At 33.2% G+C, this 19,019-nt stretch overlaps 1 protein-coding gene and 1 pseudogene across 1 annotated transcript in view; both read right to left on the reverse strand.

Moving 5' to 3' along the window:
* The window catches only part of LOC143410001 (EF-hand calcium-binding domain-containing protein 13-like), a 53,546-nt gene extending 41,548 nt beyond the window's left edge, over nt 1-11,998 (reverse strand). The window contains exons 1-2 of the mRNA XM_077110566.1: nt 11,965-11,998; nt 10,858-10,929 (exon numbers count right to left, since the gene is read on the reverse strand). Coding sequence (XP_076966681.1) covers nt 10,858-10,929; nt 11,965-11,998 — 106 coding nt within the window. The remainder of the gene's footprint in view (nt 1-10,857; nt 10,930-11,964) is intronic.
* A 1,099-nt stretch (nt 11,999-13,097) lies between these two features.
* LOC143410003 (alcohol dehydrogenase class-3 pseudogene) lies at nt 13,098-13,795 on the reverse strand (annotated as a pseudogene).
* Nucleotides 13,796-19,019: the final 5,224 nt, after the last annotated feature.

A 19,019-nucleotide genomic window follows, 5' to 3' on the forward strand; every position in this document is an offset into this window, starting at 1 on the left:
CATCGATAGATGAACAACAGATAAAGAAAATTTTGTGTATATGTACATATATATGTATATACAGATATGTGTGTACATATTATATATACATATATACGTGTATATATGTGTATACATACACACACACAATGGAGTGTTATTCATAAAGAAGAATGAACTATGTCACTTACTGATAAAAAGAAGGTACTGGAGAACATCATGCTAAGTGAAATAAGCAAGACTCAGAAAGTCAAGGGTCAAATGTTTTTTCTCATATGTGGGAGCTTAAGAGAAAAAAAGGCATTTAAAAAAAGGGAAGAGATCTCATTAAAATAGAAAGAAAACCAGTAGAGTGGAAGCGAGAAACCAAAGAGGAGGGAGGAAAGGAGAAAATGGGGAAGAACAAGGGAATGAAGTTTACCAAATTATATTAGGTACATGTACGAATATACCATAATGCATTCCAATTTTATATATTACTATAATGTATCAATTAAAAATAAATAAATAAATAGAAGGAAGATCAATAGAGTGGAGGAAGGGGATTTAGGGGATGGATAAGAGGAGGGGAATTGAAATGGAGAAAACTGTTACATGCATTTATGAATACGTCAAAAGGAATCCTGCTAATATTTATATAACTATAATATATTAAATTTTAAAAAATATTAAAAAGCCCATATGTTCCACAATAGTTTTATTGAATTTGTAAGTCTACCAACCTAAACAACTATCCTGATTACATTGTCATATAAAAAATAAAAATAAAATAAATTCTGTCATCTATCATCATTGATTTCCTATTCTTAATTAATAGTATTATCCTTTATTTCTTTCAGTTCTCATTTCAGATCTATTATATCAAATAAAACACCTTAATTATTTAACTTTTGTACACAGAAAATAGTGTTGTATTATTCTCAAGATAATATCTTTGATCTGTGCAACTTAAACTGTCCAATTTGCTTTTAACAACTTGATTTCTTTTATTATGATGGCACTTGGAGTCTTTCTATGCAGCAATATCTTCATATTAAGTAGCATTTGGAAAAATTTTTAAAGGAAATATAACAGACTAATAAGCTAATACAAATATAAATTCCTTAATAAAAGGGTACAGAACTATTAGGAAGGTATAGAGGGGAAGTTTCTTTTTTTTTTATTGGTTGTTCAAAATATTACAAAGCTCTTGACATCTCGTATTACATATATTGGATTCAAGTGGATTATGAACTCCCATTTTTACCCCAAATACAGATTGCAGAATCACATCGGTTACACATCCACATTTTTACATAATGCCCTATTAGTAACTGTTGTATTCTGCTACCTTTCCTATCCTCTACTATCCCCCCTCCCCTCCCCTCCCCTCCCATCTTCTCTCTCTACCCCATCTACTGTAATTCATTTCCCTCCTTGTTTATTTTCCCCTTCCCCTCACAACTTCTTATATGTAATTTTGTATAACATTGAGGGTCTCCCTCCATTTCCATGCAATTTCCCTTTTCTCTTCCTTTCCCTCCCACCTCATGTCTCTGATTGATGTTGATCTTTTCTTCCTGCTCTTCCTCCCTGCTCTGTTCTTAGTTGCTCTCATTATATCAAAGAAGACATTTGGTATTTGTTTTTTAGGGATTGGCTAGCTTCACTAAGCATAATCTGCTCTAATGCCATCCATTTCCCTGCAAATTCCATGATTTTGTCATTTTTTAGTGCTGCGTAATACTCCATGGTGTATAAATGCCACATTTTTTTTATCCACTCATCTATTGAAGGGCATCTGGGTTGGTTCCACAGTCTAGCAATTGTGAATTGTGCTGCTATGAACATCGATGTGGCAGTATCTCTGTAGTATGCTCTTTTAAGGTCTTCAGGGAATAGACCAAGAAGGGCAATGGCTGGGTCAAATGGTGGTTCCATTCCCAGTTTTCCCAGGAATCTCCATACTGCTTTCCAAATTGGCTGCACCAGTTTGCAGTCCCACCAACAATGTGCCAGAGTACCCTTTTCCCCACATCCTCGCCAGCACTTGTTGTTGTTTGACTTCATAATGGCTGCCAATCTTACTGGAGTGAGATGGTATCTTAGGGTGGTTTTGATTTGCATTTCTCTGACTGCTAGAGATGGTGAGCATTTTTTCATGTACTTGTTGATTGATTGTATGTCCTCCTCTGAGAAGTGTCTGTTCAGGTCCTTGGCCCATTTGTTGATTGGGTTATTTGTTATATTATTGTCTAATTTTTTGAGTTCTTCGTATACTCTGGATATTACAGCTTTATCTGAAGTGTGAGGAGTAAAAATTTGTTCCCATGATGTAGGCTCCCTATTTACCTCTCTTATTGTTTCTCTTGCTGAGAAAAAACTTTTCAGTTTAAGTAAGTCCCATTTGTTGATTCTTGTTATTAACTCTTATGCTATGGGTGTCCTATTAAGGAATTTGGAGCCCGACCCCACAATATGTAGATCAGAGCCAACTTTTTCTTCTATCAGACTCAGAGTCTCTGATTTGATATCTAATTCCTTGATCCACTTTGAGTTAACTTTTGTGCATGGCGAGAGGAGGGGATTCAGTTTCATTTTGTTGCATATGGATTTTCAGTTTTCCCAACACCATTTGTTGAAGATGCTATCCTTCCTCCATTGCATGCTTTTAGCTCCTTTATCAAATATAAGATAGTTGTAGCTTTGTGGATTGGTCTCTGTGTCCTCTATTCTGTACCATTGGTCCACCCGCCTGTTTTGGTACCAGTACCATGCTGTTTTTGTTACAATTGCTCTGTAATATAGTTTGAAATCTGGTATCGCTATACCGCCTGATTCACACTTCCTGCTTAGAATTGCTTTTGCTATTCTGGGTCTTTTATTTTTCCATATGAATTTCATGATTGCTTTCTCTATTTCTACAAGAAATGCCTTTGGGATTTTGATTGGCATTGCATTAAATCTATAGAGAACTTTTGGTAATATCGCCATTTTGATGATGTTAGTTCTGCCTATCCATGAACATTTTTCCATCTTCTAAGATCTTCTTCTATTTCTCTCTTTAGGGTTCTGTAGTTTTCATTGTATAAGTCTTTCACCTCTTTTGTTAGGTTGATTCCCAAGTATTTTATTTTTTTTTTTTTTTTGAGGATATTGTGAATGGAGTGTTTTTCCTCATTTCCGATTCAGAAGTTTTGTCGCTGATATACAGAAATGCCTTTGATTTATGCGTGTTGATTTTATATCCTGCCCCTTTGCTGAATTCATTTATTAGTTCTAGTAGTTTTTTTGTAGACCCTTTTGGGTCTTCTAGGTATAGAATCATGTCATCCGCAAACAGTGATAATTTAAGTTCTTCTTTTCCTATTTTTATGCCTTTAATTTCTTTCGTCTGTCTAATTGCACTGGCCAGTGTTTCGAGAACTATATTGAATAGAAGTGGTGATAGAGGGCATCCCTGTCTTATTCCTGATTTTAGAGGGAATGCCTTCAATTTTTCTCCATTCAGAATGATGCTAGCCTGAGGCTTAGCATAGATAGCTTTCACAATGTCGAGGAAAGTTCCTGTTATTCCTAGTTTTTCTAATGTTTTGAACATAAAGGGATGCTGTACTTTGTCGAATGCTTTTTCTGCGTCTATTGAGATGATCATATGATTCCTATCTTTAAGTCTATTTATGTGGTGAATAACATTTATTGATTTCCGTATATTGAACCATCCTTGCATCCCAGGGATGAATCCTACTTGATCATGGTGCACAATTTTTTTGATGTGCCTTTGTATCCGATTCGCCAGAATTTTATTGAGGATTTTTGCATCTAGGTTCATCAGAGATATTGGTCTGTAGTTTTCTTTCTTTGAGGTGTCTTTGTCTGGTTTCGGAATCAGGGTGATGTTGGCCTCATAGAATGAATTTGGCAAAGCTCCCTCTTTTTCCACTTCCTGAAATAACTTGAAAAGTATTGGTATTAATTCTTCTTTAAAGGTTTTGTAAAACTCCGCTGTATACCCATCCGGTCCTGGGCTTTTCTTGGTTGGTAGTCTTTTGATTGCTTCTTCAATCTCATCCATTGATATTGGTCTGTTCAAATTGTGTGTATCCTCCTGACTCAGTCTGGGCAAATCATAGGATTTAAAAAATTTATCAATGTCTTCACTCTCTTCTATTTTATTGGAATATAGGTTTTCAAAATAATTTCTAATTGTCTTGTGTATTTCTGTAGCATCTGTTGTGATCTTGCCTTTTTCATCCCGTATGTTAGTAATTTGAGTTCTCTCTCTTCTTCTCTCTCTCTTCTTCGTTAGCATGGATAAGGGTCTGTCGATCTTATTTATTTTTTCGAAGAACCAACTTTTAGTTTTGTCAATTTTTTCAATAGTTTCTTTTGTTTCAATTTCATTGATTTCTGCTCTGATTTTAATTATTTCTTGCCTTCTGCTACATTTGCTGTTGTTTTGTTCTTCCTTTTCTAGGGCTTTGAGATGAAGTGTAAGCTCATTTATTTGTTGGTTTTTCCTTTTTTTGAGGAATGACCTCCAGGCGATGAATTTCCCTCTTAAAACTGCTTTCATTGTGTCCCATAGATTCCTATATGTTGTATCTGTATTTTCATTTATCTCTAAGAATTTTTTGATTTCCTCCTTTATGTCTTCTGTAACCCATTGATCATTCAGTAACATATTGTTCATATTCCATGTGATGTAGGATTTTTCCTTCCTTCTTTTATCATTGATTTCCAGTTTCATTCCATTATGACAACGAGGATGAGAAATACACTTTTGAATGATAAATGGGTGACAGAAGAAATCAAAGAAAAAATTTTAAAATTTGTAGACTCGATGAGAATAGTGAAACAATATACAAGAAACTTTGGGACACCTTGAAGGCTGTTCTAAAAGGAATATTTATGCTAAGAGTGCCTACATGAGAGTATATCAGAAAGATCCAAAATAACCTAATGATGCATCTCAAGGCTCTTGAAAAAGAAGAAAAAAACAATTCAAAACAAGTAGAAAGAAGGAAATGATTAAGGTCAGAACAAAAATCAATAAATTTGAAAATAAAAAAACAAATCAAAGGACCAATGAAACAAAAATTTATTTCTTTAAAAAGATAAATAAGATTAATAAACCTTTAACCAAACTAACCAAATGAAAAAGAGAAGACTCAAATTCACAAAATTAGAGATGAGAAAGGAGAAATCACCAGACATCATAGAAATATAGTCGATCATTAGGAACTATTTTGAAAACTATACTCCAATAAATTGGAAAATCTAGAAGAAATGGTTTTCTACACCCATATGACCTGCCAAAATTGAATCAATAGGACATAGAAAACCTAAACAGAAAGTAGCAATGAGAAGAAGAGGTAATACCTTCCAAGAAAGAAAAGTCCAAGACCAGATGGATTCTCAACTGAATTCTACCAAACCTTTAAAGAAGAGCTAATGCCAATATTCCTCAAATTATTTTGTGAAGTAGAAAGAGATGGAACACTTCCAAATTCATTCTATGAGGTCAGTATCACACTCCTATCAATACCAGATAAGGACACATCAAAGAAAAAAAAACTATGGACCAATATCCCTGATGAAGATAAATATAAAAATACTTAATATTAAGAAGATTGTATATCACAACCAAATTGGTTTTATTCCAAAAATGAAAGAATGGCTTAATAAGTGCAAATCAGTAAATATAATAGATCACATAATTAGAATCAGGACAAAAAATCACTTAGTCATCTCAATAGATGCAGAGAAGGCCTTCAACAAAATTCAGCACCTATTCATGATAAAAATGCTGAAAAAAAACAGGTATAAAAGGAATCTACCTCAACATCATAAAGGCTATGTAAGAAAAGCCCAAAACCAATCTCATAGTTAATGAGGAAAAACTGAAAGCATTTCCTTTAAAATCTGAGATAAGACAAGGATGTCCATTCTCATGGTGCCTATTTAATATAATGCTAGAAATTCTAGCCAGAGAAGAGATTGGGGAGAGCAATAAAAATAGGAAAAGAAGAAGTCAAATTATCACCATTTGCAGATGATCCTTTCCTATCTAGAAGATCCAAAACACTCTACCACCAAAAGACTGCTAGAGCTAATAAACAAATTCAGCAAAGTAGCAGGTTACAAAACCAACATCAAAAATCAATAGGTTTCCTATTTAATAATAATGAATCTGCTGAAAAAGAATTCAGGAAAACAATTCCATTTGTAATAGCCTCCAAAAAATACATAGGAATAAATCTAACCAAGGAAGTAAAAGACCTCTATAATGAAAACTTTAGAATATTTAAGAAAGAAATTGAAGAAGACCTCAGAAGGTGAAAAGACCTCCCAAATTCATGGACAGGCATAATTAATATTGTCAAATTGGGCTGGAGTTGCGGCTCAGTGGCAGAGCACTTGCCTCATACATGTGAGGCCCTGGGTTCAATCCTCAGCATCACATAAAAATAAATAAAAAATAAACAAAATAGAGATATTGTGTCCATGAATAACTTAAAAAAAAACTTAAAGAAATATTGACAAAATTGCCACTCTATCAAAAGCAATAAACAGATTCAATGCAACCCTGATCAAAATACCAATGATCAAAATACCAAAATGCCAATTTTCCACAGAACTAGGAAAAAACGGTGATTAATAGAAGCTGGGGAGGGGAGGGAAAAGAGAGCATTAAGAGAAGTTGGATAATGAATATCAGAACACAAAAGGAAAGAATTCTGGTGTTCTCAAGCACAATGGAATGACTACACTTCACAATAACCTACTATATATTTTACATGTACAGAGAGGTACTTAAAGATTCCAACATGAAATGATAAGGAAAGGGAAATGTTAATTATCTTGATTGGTGCACAATGAATGCATGTGTTTAAATATCACACCATATCCCATCAGTATTTACAATTATTACATGCTAATCAAAAGTAAAATATAATTTTTAAAAAGGTAAATTGAGGCATGATAAAATTTTAAAGAATTTTAAAAGAAAATCAATAGCATTTTTATACACTAACAACAAACTATCTTAACAAATCAGGAAAACAATCTCATTTACAATAGCCACAAAAAAATAAAAACTACTTAGGAATCAATTTAACTAAGGTGGTAAAAGACTTGTGCACTAAAAACTACAAAACCCTGATGAAAGAGATATCAGAAGACAAAAATAAATGAAAGAATACCCCATGTTCAAAAGAATTAATATTGTTAAAATGTCCATTCTATCCCAAGTCAGTTACAAATTCAATCTAATCCTTTCAAAATTCCAATAACATTTTCATAGACCAATAAAAAATGATCTTAAAATTTGTATATAATTATTAAAAAAAACCTGACTAGTCAAAGCAATCTTGAGCAAAAATAATACAACTGGAAGCATCACACTGATTTTAATTGTACTACAAAACTATAGTAATCAAAACAATATGGTACTGGCATAAAAACAGACATATAGACCAATGGAGCAGAATAAAAAGTCCAAAATAAATCCATACAATTATGGTCAATTGATCTTCAATAAATGTGTCAAGAACTTTCAATGAAGAAGAGACAATGTATTCAATAAATGATGTTAAGACAACTGAATATTCACATGAAAAATAATTAAATTAGATGCTTAGATCATATACAAAAATTAACTCAAATGAATTAATGCTTTAAATATAAGACCTGAAATTATAAGGCTACTACAAGAAAACAAGAGAAAAGCTCCATTTCAATGGTCTGAGCAATTCGGTTTTTGGATATGAACCCAATGGACAGACAATAAAAGTAAAAATAGACAAATGGGATTAAATAAACCAAAAAGTTTTAGAAGATAAATTAAGGAAATCTCCCAGAAAGCAGAATAAAAAGTTAAAGGAAAGAAAACAATAAGGAACAACAAAAAGAAAAGTGTTTTAAAAATGGAGAACCAGGGGCTGGGGTTGTGGCTCAGTGGCAGAGCACTTGCCTCGCACATGTGAGGCACTGGGTTCGATCCTCAGTACCACATAAAAATGAATAAACAAAATAAAGATATTGCATCCGTCTATAACTAAAAAATATTTTTAGAAAAATGGAGAACCAGAAAGAGTCTCGACTTATTGTCTGGGATAAGAATTAATAGTGCCTCTTTTCATATTAAAAAAACTTATATAAAAGATAAATTATATGTTCACTTTTTATGACCATGCACAATAACAGATAACAGTGTAAATCCCAGCTCTGTTGTATACTTTTTGTTTGATTTTTATCAAGAATGCTCATTTTGATGTCTAACTCCATAAAAATGGAGAAAATAAGTTTTACTTTGCAGGGTTGTCTACCTTGAGCTACTGGCTCTTGGTCACAATCTCATAATTATACTCTAAACCTTTTTTCTTTTCTTTTTTTGATACTGAGGATTTAACCCAGAGGTACTTTACCACTGAGCCACATTACCAGCCCTTTTTTATTTTTTATTTTGAGTCAGGGAGTCACTAAATTGCTTAAGGCATGGCTTAGTTGCTGAGGCTGGCCTAGTACTTGTGTTCTTCCTCCCTCAGCCTCCTGAGTCGCTGAGACTAAGCCTGTTTCATACTTTGAACTTTGAGTATGCTGTTTTCTCTGCATGTAAGCACCACCTCTGATCCCAAGGAATGTAAACAAAAAAGAAAATAAGCCCAAATAAAAAAGAAAATGACTTAAAAAAGAAATGGAGAACTGGTACTGGCAGTCAAACAAAATACCAAGAGATCCAAAAAGAAAAAAATAATAGACAAAATTAAATAATTGACATTTTTTATTTTCCAGAATCAAAGAACACATACACAGCACATAGTTACAAGGAAACATATTTCAAGGTATAGCATTACTAAAAATTTAGTACAATTAATGAAAAGAAAATATTCCATAAGCTTGAAAGAGAAAAATCAGGTACAACAGAAGGGTCAAGAATTAGATGAATTTAAGATTTCAACAGCAACATGGAAATCCAGAAAATCCACTGGGTATGGTGGTCCACGCCTATAATTCCAGCTACTCAGGAGCTGAGGCAAGAGGATCACAAGTTTAAGGACAGCCTCAGCAATTTAGCAAGACCCTGTCTCCAAAAAAAAAAAAAAAAAAAAAAAAAGGACTAGAGATGTAGCCCAGTAGTAGAGTGCCCTGGGTTTAATTTCCAGTACTAATGAAAGGAGGAAAGGAAGAAAGTGGTGGGGGGGGACTGAGGGAAGAAGAAAGAAAAAGAAAAAAGCAAACCAGAAAATCCAAGCTTCGTAGAAAAAAACTATTTCCAATCTAAAATCTCATGCCAAACTATCAGACAAATGTGAGAAAAGAATCTGATACAGAATTAAAAAGACTCTCCAAAATGTGAGTAAAGGAGACCCCAGGATGACTGTTGTATACAAGACTTAGAGATCAAAAAAAATCCATTTCAGTTTTCCAATATGCTATTTGTTGGTCTCTACACCTTTCAGAGTACTCTAAGGAAAATTTCTTCAAGAGCACAAAACTGATGAAAACCAGGTCCAGTCAAAATTATGAAGAGGATTTTTAACTCATCTGGCAACTTTTGGGGTCAAGTCAATAATAAATACACTTTTAAAAAACCAACCAAATATATAAATGACAACTATTAAAGAAGGAACAAATGTTGCACAGAAGAACAAAGTAATGAGATGATACTATATGGGTCAGGTGTGAATAGTGTTTATATAGATTTGTTAATATAAATTCTGAATTTAAAAGTAAATAAATTTATATATATATATATATATATATATATATATATATATATATATATACACACATATATATACATAAATATATTGGATGGGTGGATAAATATGGGGAAATTGAGTATTTTGGGGACACAGAAAAATGAAACAGAGCTAAATCCTTATTCTTTTAAGTAGGAAGTTTACTATGCCTGCTCAAAATTCTAAAAAATAATGTTTAAGTTCTTGGAGGTTGCCAAAACAAAGAAATCGTAAGTGTTAGGAAGATTGAAAACTTAATTACCTGACTTGATTGTTTTATATATATATATATATATATATATATATATATATATATATATAATCATCACACTGTGTCCATAAATATATATAATTATCATATCAAATTTTTTTATTTAAAAAATCATTAAGTAGCAAAGTAAACATGTTATTGATATAAATATCAAGAAATCAGATAAAACATTTAAAATGATCACCTCCAGAAAAGTTGGGGAAGGACTGAGGCTAGAAGCTACTTTTTAATGTAATAAGCTTCATAAATCTTCATAATTCTTAAAATTATGGGAATAGGGTAATTTTAACCAAATGAAATTTAGACAAATGAGAGAATAGATAGTGAGTAATATGGTATGCAATAAGAAGAAATCAAAAACAATATACTTAATTAAGAAAAATTAAATACTGATAGAAGGATCAATGTCAGGATGTCAGAATCCCTTACAAATTATAAATTAAATATTATCCTTTTTTAAATACTAGAGAGTGAACCCAGGGTGTTTTACCACTGCACTATATCTCCATCCCTTTTTTATTTTTTATTTTGACACAGGGTCAGCAGAAGACCTCACTGAGTTGCTGAGGCTGGTCTCAAACTTGTGATCCTACTGGCTCAGCTTCCCGAGTCACTAGGATTACCAGCATATGGCTGGCACATATATTTAATATTACAATCTTGTTTTAAATTTGACTTTATGAAAAATTATGATAGTCATATTACATAATCAACATTAACAATTTGTATATGTAAGAACATTATATCTAACTTTTTATCCTCCCTGATTTAGAGGGTTCAACAAAGACTCTCAAAATCCTTTGTAAAACTTATAAATTAGGATTTAATTTAAATACACTATATTTACAACAAAACTTGCTATAGCAACAAGAGGTCCCTTACAAACATCTTCATACGGTTGCTGTAGTTCATTCAAAGCAAATACAATATCACCAATATCCACCATCTGGTTACCTGTAATAGAAATAAATAAGTTCAAATACTGTATTTACTTCTGACACAGATATAGTTTTCACTATATAGGAAGTGGGAACAGAGAACCAGCTATTATGTGTTTTGAATGTTTGAAATTATGAATAAGTGAAGTGAAATATAAAATTAAGATTATAGTTTTGCTTCTTAAAAAGAGTTTTTCATTGAAATAGTAGAATTTTAAGCTTCTTTTCTAGATAGTCTATATAACATTTTATTCATTTTATATTTTTGAGCATTTACTATAGGTAGTATTTATTTATTCTTTTGTCTTAATTTCTAAATTTTGAGTGCTTCAAAAATAGAGAATGTGTCCTTTACTTCTGTTTCCCCAATGCCTAATAAAGTACCTAATTCCTATCATTTCAAAATTATTTTCAAACAAATAAAATACACTGGAGGCTATAAATCATGCTAAATAAATAGCAAATAACCATTTATTTAGTACCTTCTATGTACTCATATTTAGCACCTTCTATGTACTTTAACTTCCTACCCATCCTTGCCGCCACCCCTGTCTAAAGCCATTTTTCTTCTCAGGCAATGCATGACCAAGAACAAGCTCAGATGCAGTGATTAAATAATGTCATTCCAATCATGCACAGAGGTAGTATAAAAATTTTTTCACCCAAGTATTGGTTTCCCTTGTCGTCCAAGATGAAAAGGCCCAAAAATAATTCAGTATTATTACCTATAATAATACTGAATTTGTTCTTCAGTCCACTGTTCAGTAATATGTGTTAGTGAGCACACTGAGAGAAGTGGTTTTTAAGAGACTTCTGAATCTAAGAAGAATTAAATTAGGTGCAATATAGTTTAATGTTGAATAAGCTTGATTCACTCTGATTCTCTGAAAATTAATAAAGCTATGTATGTCAAGTATAGGCCTTCAAATTACTGCAAAGCAAGTATATATTTGAATCAATCAAAGAAATGTTAGCCCAAATTGATGTTAAATCACCTTCTGATCAGGAATTGCCGCCTACATTCTAGTTACTCACTTCCTTAGTATTTTACCCTCATTCTGTTCTTGATTATGATTCTGTACCATATCCCGTCATCTACCCAGGAAATTCCCTGCTGTAGATTGAGTGATGTCACCATTTGTTCTTAGGTTAAGTCTTAAGGCTTTAGCCCTCAAAACACTTAAATTTGACCACTCAAAACTCTTCTGTTGGATCATATGTATATTAATAGTGATGACCATATTACCTTTATCTGCTCTCCATTTATAAAACTCCTTATCTGTCCAGCAGCAACTAATGAGAATGTGATAGCCAACAATTTCTATAGATTCACTAGCTCTTGCTCAATATTTACTCCTTGCTTCTGTGTAATAATACCTATTCAAACAAATACTATCTATTTAAATAGTCCCTGGTGGCCAGAGAAACATTCTAGAATCTGAAATGACTATTTAGGCCCCTACCTGGCTAACCACAACCTTAAAGAATAATTCCTGTTTGTGACTAAGTTAATCAATCATGTTCATTTATTTCATAAGGGAAGCTCAAATCAGCCTCCTACTCATATATGTACTTTTGGAAGAAATTCATCCTGGAAAATACAACTATCTAATGAGAGAAAAAATGACTATAATCATTAAGGTCATATACAAGTTAACATTACTCTGAAGGTGCCAAGTAACCATTAACATTGCATTTCAATAATCCTGATAACTCCACAATATCAACAAACCTCCTCTAGCAAAAATTGTGTTAGTCACACTTTTCACCCAGTTCCATTTCCAGATCACTAATTTCCCTAAGAGGAAAAAAAAAACTATTATACCAATACTCTATTTCAGAAACCAAAATAAGACACTTCAAGAACTGCCATCAACTGATTTTCCATTTTCTTCTTGCTATTTCTCTCTTTTTTTTTTTTTGGAAATTACTTTTATTATGTTGTAATATTTGTTCATGAGCTGTAATTACTTATGTGAAGGAGATTCCAGAAAACAGATCTGTGACTGTGTTAGCCTTGTCCTTGATTGCAGAGACTTATGAATCACACAGATTAACACTGTTCACTACCGTAGTCACTGAAGGTCCAACAGGCTATCAGCTGGAAGACATCCATATCTGTCCAGCTGTTTCCATCAGATCACAAGACTTAGGAGTGGATGAATACATTTTGCTCTCTTGAATTTAAAACTTTACAACAGTTCAAATGCCCTTCCCTGAATGCATAAGTTCAAAAACTTCATTAATTTGATTCAAGGACATGCTGCCAGTCACAAATTCATCAACTTTTATCTTTTTGGACATATGTTCAGACACCAACTTTGGGATACTTTCTACACTCTTCCATCCTCCGAAGACAGTGCCTTTCCATGTACAACCTGTCACCAGCTGGAATGAACGAGTGGCAATTTCTTCCCCTGAAGCAGCTACTCCAACCACCATGCTGACCCACAGACTGTGGCATGCCTCAAGTGCTGCTCTCATGACCTTCACATTACCAATACACTCAAAGGAATAGTCCAACTCCTCCATCAGTCATCTCAATGAGCACTTCCTGGATGGTTTACTGAAGTCTTGGGGATTAATACATTTAAAGGTTCCAAATTCTTTGGCCTTTGCAAATTTACCTTTATTGATATCCACACCAATAATCTGTGAGGCACCAGCAACTTTACAGCCCATGATAGCTGCCAAGCCAACTCCTCCTAGACCAAAGACCACAAAAGTAGAGCCAGGCTCCACCTATCTTCTGACAAAGGTTTGTTTTCAGATTTAGACAAAATTTTCTCCACACTGTAGGATGTAAGGTGGAACCACAGTATCACCTGCTTTCAGCTTAGTAACTCCTTCACCTTTACTTTCCACAATTCCAGCACCTTCATGTCCCAAGATCACTGGAAAACACCCTCAGGATCAGCTCCACACAGAGTATAAGCATCAGTGTGGCAAAGTGCAGTGGCAATGATTTTAAGTCAAACTTCATGAGACTTTGCAGGTGCTACTTCTACCTCCTCTATAGACAGAGGTTTTTCAGCCTCCCAGGCAACTGCAGCCTTGCACTTAATAACCTAATTCACCATGTCCACCTCTTCTTGCATTTTTCTGAAAATTCCAAAAGCAATATTCCTTCCTCTTCATTAAGAAAATTCATAAAAATGAACATTTTTTTCTGCCTGTCATCATTACTCCAACAATAAACCAAATGCAAAAACAAGGTGTTAAAACAATATTTATAATGCTGTTTCCTTTTAGAAGGGTAACTCAATTATATTATTCTTTATTTCAAAATTCACCTGTATCTTACAGGGGTGACCCAAATCTTTCAGCATCCAGAAGTCATTATTTCCTTTAATATTAAACCAAAACAGCTCAGACCCCAGACTATATACTAACATAAATCAATACCTATCCAAAATTTACAGATACCTGAGTAACTTATACTCCTTCAATTGATTTTTGCTTTATTTTCTATTCCCATAGATTCTTTTTCCATATTTTATTGGTGTGTTATGGTTGCACATTATGGTGGGATTCATTGTTACTATTCATATGTGTACATAATATAACTATATAACTTTGCTAATATTGGTTCCCATTATTTCCCCTTCCAGTTCCTTTCCTCTATTCTACTGATATCCCTTCAACTTTCATGAGATACACACACACACACACACACACACACACACACCTGTCTCTTCCTTTTTCCTCTCTAGTTTCCATGTGAGGAAAAAAAAAACATCTTATCCTTAGCTTTCTGAGTCTGTCTTATTTTACTTAACATATTATGATCAAGTCCCATCCATTTTCCTGCAAATGACATAATTTCATTCTTCCTTATGGCTGAATAAAAACTCCATTGTGTATATATACCACATTTTCTTTATCCATTCATCCATTGATGAACACCAAGGCTCATTACATAGTTTGGTTATTATGACTTGTGCTGCTATAACATTTCCCATAGATTCCTCCCCCTCCTCCTCCTCTTTCTTCCCCTTCCCTCCTCCTCTTCCTCTTCCTTCTTCTTCTTCTTCGTACTAGGGATTGAACCCAGTGGCACTTAACTGCTGAGCCACATCCCCAGCCCTTTTTTATATTTTATTTAGAGACAGAGTCTTGCTAAGTTGCATAGGACTTTGTTAAATTGATGAGGCTGGCCTTGAACTAGCACTCCTTCTGCCTCAGCCTCCCAAGCCCCTGGGAATACAGGCATGCTCCCATCGATTCTTGATATCACATTATCACCTCCTATAGGTACTAACCTTTCTCTATTTCAAGGAGACCCAAAATAGAACCTACAGGTCTTTCTCCCTTTAAATTCCCCTATCAACAACACTAATACAAGACTAAAACTTTTACTGATAATTTAAAATTAAGGAGCATGATAAGCAAGTATATACTATAGCCCTAAAGTTTCATGGCTATTCTCTACCACCCCTACTCAGCCACCCACTTTTAGGTTCTATCAATCTTCCTGCACTACTAAGCTTCTATTATATACTAAATTCCTATTGTTTTCATTTGTAGAGTATTTCACCTTACCTTTTTGCTCAGTCTAGGTGTTTCCCAGTAGTTTTTAATTCCCATAATCAAACATTCCTATTAAGATGATTTTCATAACTAAAAGACAAGTTCCTTCCTTATGATAATTGCAGCCAACTTATAAATATAACAAAAGGAGGGACATATTATTCTTTCTAATTGGACATGATGGAATAAGGGGTCAGAATTATTAATTAATTCAACAAGTATTTGTTGAGCAATTAATATGCACTATAAGCATTTTTCTAGATACTGAGAATATAATGTTAAGCAAAAGTGGACATGTTATCTGTACATTTGGTGTTTAGTTTCATTTAAGATACAAATGTTAAAAAATTAAAAATACAATTTGCAACTGTAATTAGTACTATGAGAGTATATAACATGAGATAAGTGAATAAGAAAATCCTTGAAGAATAGATGGTTAAATTTCGATCTAAAGTGTAAGTAGGAAATGACTAAAGTATAAGTAGGAATTAAGTAAAGGAGAAATGTTCAAGGATGAAAAAAATAATATATGCAATGGATATATGAAAGGAAGGGGCTTGATGTATATAGTTGAAGTTCTAAAAAGGCACAGAGCAAGGGAGAATAGGTCTGAGGTAAAGCTGAAGATCTGGGTAAAGGTCAGACCATGCAAGGCCTTATACACACATCACCTTAAAGCCACCCTAAACATCTCTTGTCCAAGATCTATTATTGGATTTTATGCAAGGAGAGTAACAAGGTCATATCTGTACTTTTGAAACATCATTTTATTTGCAGCATAAAAAGGATAAATGTGGATATGAGTAGATTTGCAAGGATGAACTGCAATTGTCCTAAGAAAAGTTTATATTAACTTGAATCAAAATGGAGAAATAGAATGATTTTATAGATATCTAGGAGTTTAAAATAAGTGAACTTTTCCAGGCACAGTGATGCAGGCCTGTAATCAAACCCAGTGACTCCGAAGTCTGAGGCAGGGGACTGCAAATTCAAAGCCAGCCTGGGCAACTGAGCAAGACCCTATCTAAAAATAAAAAATAAAAAGGGCTGGGACTATAGCTCAGTGGTAGATTGTCCCTGGGTAATAGCCAAGTACCACAAAAATATATATATACACACATACATGCATAAGAGAACTTTATAATAATTGCTTGAGAATGAGAAAGCAATGAAGTTGTCAAAGATGACTCTTAGGTTTTTTGCTTCACCTTCCTTGAGCTTGTTCACAGTGCCAAGCACTGTGATACTTATTCATATTTTATTCCTACAATAATCCTATGAAAATATTATCATTTGTCCAGCCTATTTCCCCAAATAAAGTAGGAGATCTGGAGACCCAGACTAGAATTTCATAAGCCAAAAAGCAAAGTGTTGCAACAGTTTCATGTATGATTTCTCTTGCTCCTGGTAGGGTATGTCCTAAAGAATGTTTAATAATATGGCTTATTAGTACTTAAAATCTTTATTTTATACATATTTTCATATTCCAATATATCCCTCTACTAATGTTACCTCCTATATATTCCTCCACTCTCATTTACGACTCCAGAGCCAACCATAAATAACAACCTAACAGAACTCTATGACACCTGATTATACCTCCAGACCACATATCAGCAGCCAAACACCTACTACAAAGCCACCACTAATATACAAAACCAGTGAAACTCACTGAAAAGGATGCCATGTCTGATTATTTTTCTGCCATATTTATATAAACTGTTCTCTCAATCTAAAATGTTTTTCTCACTCTTTACCACTTCTGTTAACCAATTAATCCCTATTAATTCTTCAAGATTTAGCTCAGACATTATCTCCTCTGATAATCTTTCCCTAGGGCTTCCAATATGTATTAACAGCCTATGTACATTCTATTATAGTACTTGTCACAGAGCATACTTGACTCTTTCACACTAGAATGTGAGCTCCCTTAGAACAAGAACTGTGTTCTATTCTACTTTGTATCACCTAGCACAGGTCCAAGCACAATAGATATTAAATTAGCGATTATCTGACTCATTAAATGAATGAATTATATCAGTTAATCAATCATTAGTCTGTTTATTAGAGAACATCCCTTGGACAAATGTATTTAATATAAAACATCTGCTAAATATATTTATAATATTTTAAAGTGATCTACATTATGCAAACAGTAATTGAACAGCATAGCAATTAATCCAAACTACATAGTAAAATTGAGAATTCAAGAAATTTAGGTCTTGTAGTGCCAATACTCTTGATACTACAAGAAACTACCTCTCTAAGAAAATAAGAAATAACTATTGAAAAGCTAGATGAGGTTATAAAAATTTTTAAATCCATTTTACTCTTAGACTTTTACCAAACATATCAAAAATAAAACATTTTGTTTAAGTTTTCAAGACTATCTTTTACTATAGACACCAGTAAGCAGTGGCAGTGGCAGAAGGTTAAGAATCAAGAATGAAAACACAGAAACAAAAGATAAATCACAAAAATAGTATCTAAAATTCAAATAACTCACGGTCAGTATAGGAATATTTGATCACTTCCTGCAGTGTGTCAGGGTTTACAAAGATATTCATGCTACTCAAAACAGCAACTACTTCATCAGTAGGAACCCGACCATCTTTTATCCTAGAAAAAATCTCCAAGGCTTTCTGGAATGCTGTGAAAAATAATAAACAAAGAAATTTTGTACCATGAGAATCAACAGCTTTCCCTGGATTAAAAAAAAAAAAACTGATTTTGTGTCAGTAACCATATAGGGAAAATAACCTTATATAAGCGTGAGGTTTTCTAAATATTCACCTATAAGTATAAGTAGGCATTTTCCAATTCTGGTCTCATTTCTAGAATAAATTCTAATTTTTGCTATTATAACTATTAATATAATATCAATAACAATAGCTAGTATTTATTGAATATTGATCATGTGTCAGGAACTGCACTAAAAGCTATGAGTTAGCTCATTCAATCATCACAATACGTATGAAAACTAAGGTTTAAAAAGTCCCCTTAAACTCACAGCTAGTGTGCAGAAAAGTCAAAATACTAATCTAACAATATTAATCCACAATGCTTGCTTTTAATCACTATACTATTTAACTCTTAAAAATTTTAACTAAGACAATTTCTTACCAATGGTATAATCCACAATAGCAAATCATTTAATACACAATCTGAAGGAGTTATTAATTGCTTAAAAATGAAAATTTTATTAGAAAAGAAGAATGATAGAGAGGCGAAATTTCTTTTCAGTTGTTTTATCATATTACAAAGAGTTTAGCAGTAGTTTAACCACTACTATAAGGTTTCTCTTTTCTCAGAAATTTTATATTATTATGCTAGCAATCCTAACATCAAAAATGAATTGGAGGTGCTGGGGCTGTAGCTCAGTGGCAGAGCACTTTCCTCGAACATGTGAGGCCCTGGGTTTAATCCTCACCACCACATAAAAATAAATAAAATAAAAGCAGGCTGTCCATCTACAACTACAAAAAATTTTTTTAATGAATTAGAAACATGGTTAGAAGAAAATGCACACACCAATCAAGAATTTTCCACTAAAAAGCTTTCCTGAAAACTTAAATG

The sequence above is a fragment of the Callospermophilus lateralis genome, chromosome 11, assembly GCF_048772815.1.
Source record: "Callospermophilus lateralis isolate mCalLat2 chromosome 11, mCalLat2.hap1, whole genome shotgun sequence".
Taxonomy (NCBI): Eukaryota; Metazoa; Chordata; class Mammalia; order Rodentia; family Sciuridae; genus Callospermophilus; species Callospermophilus lateralis.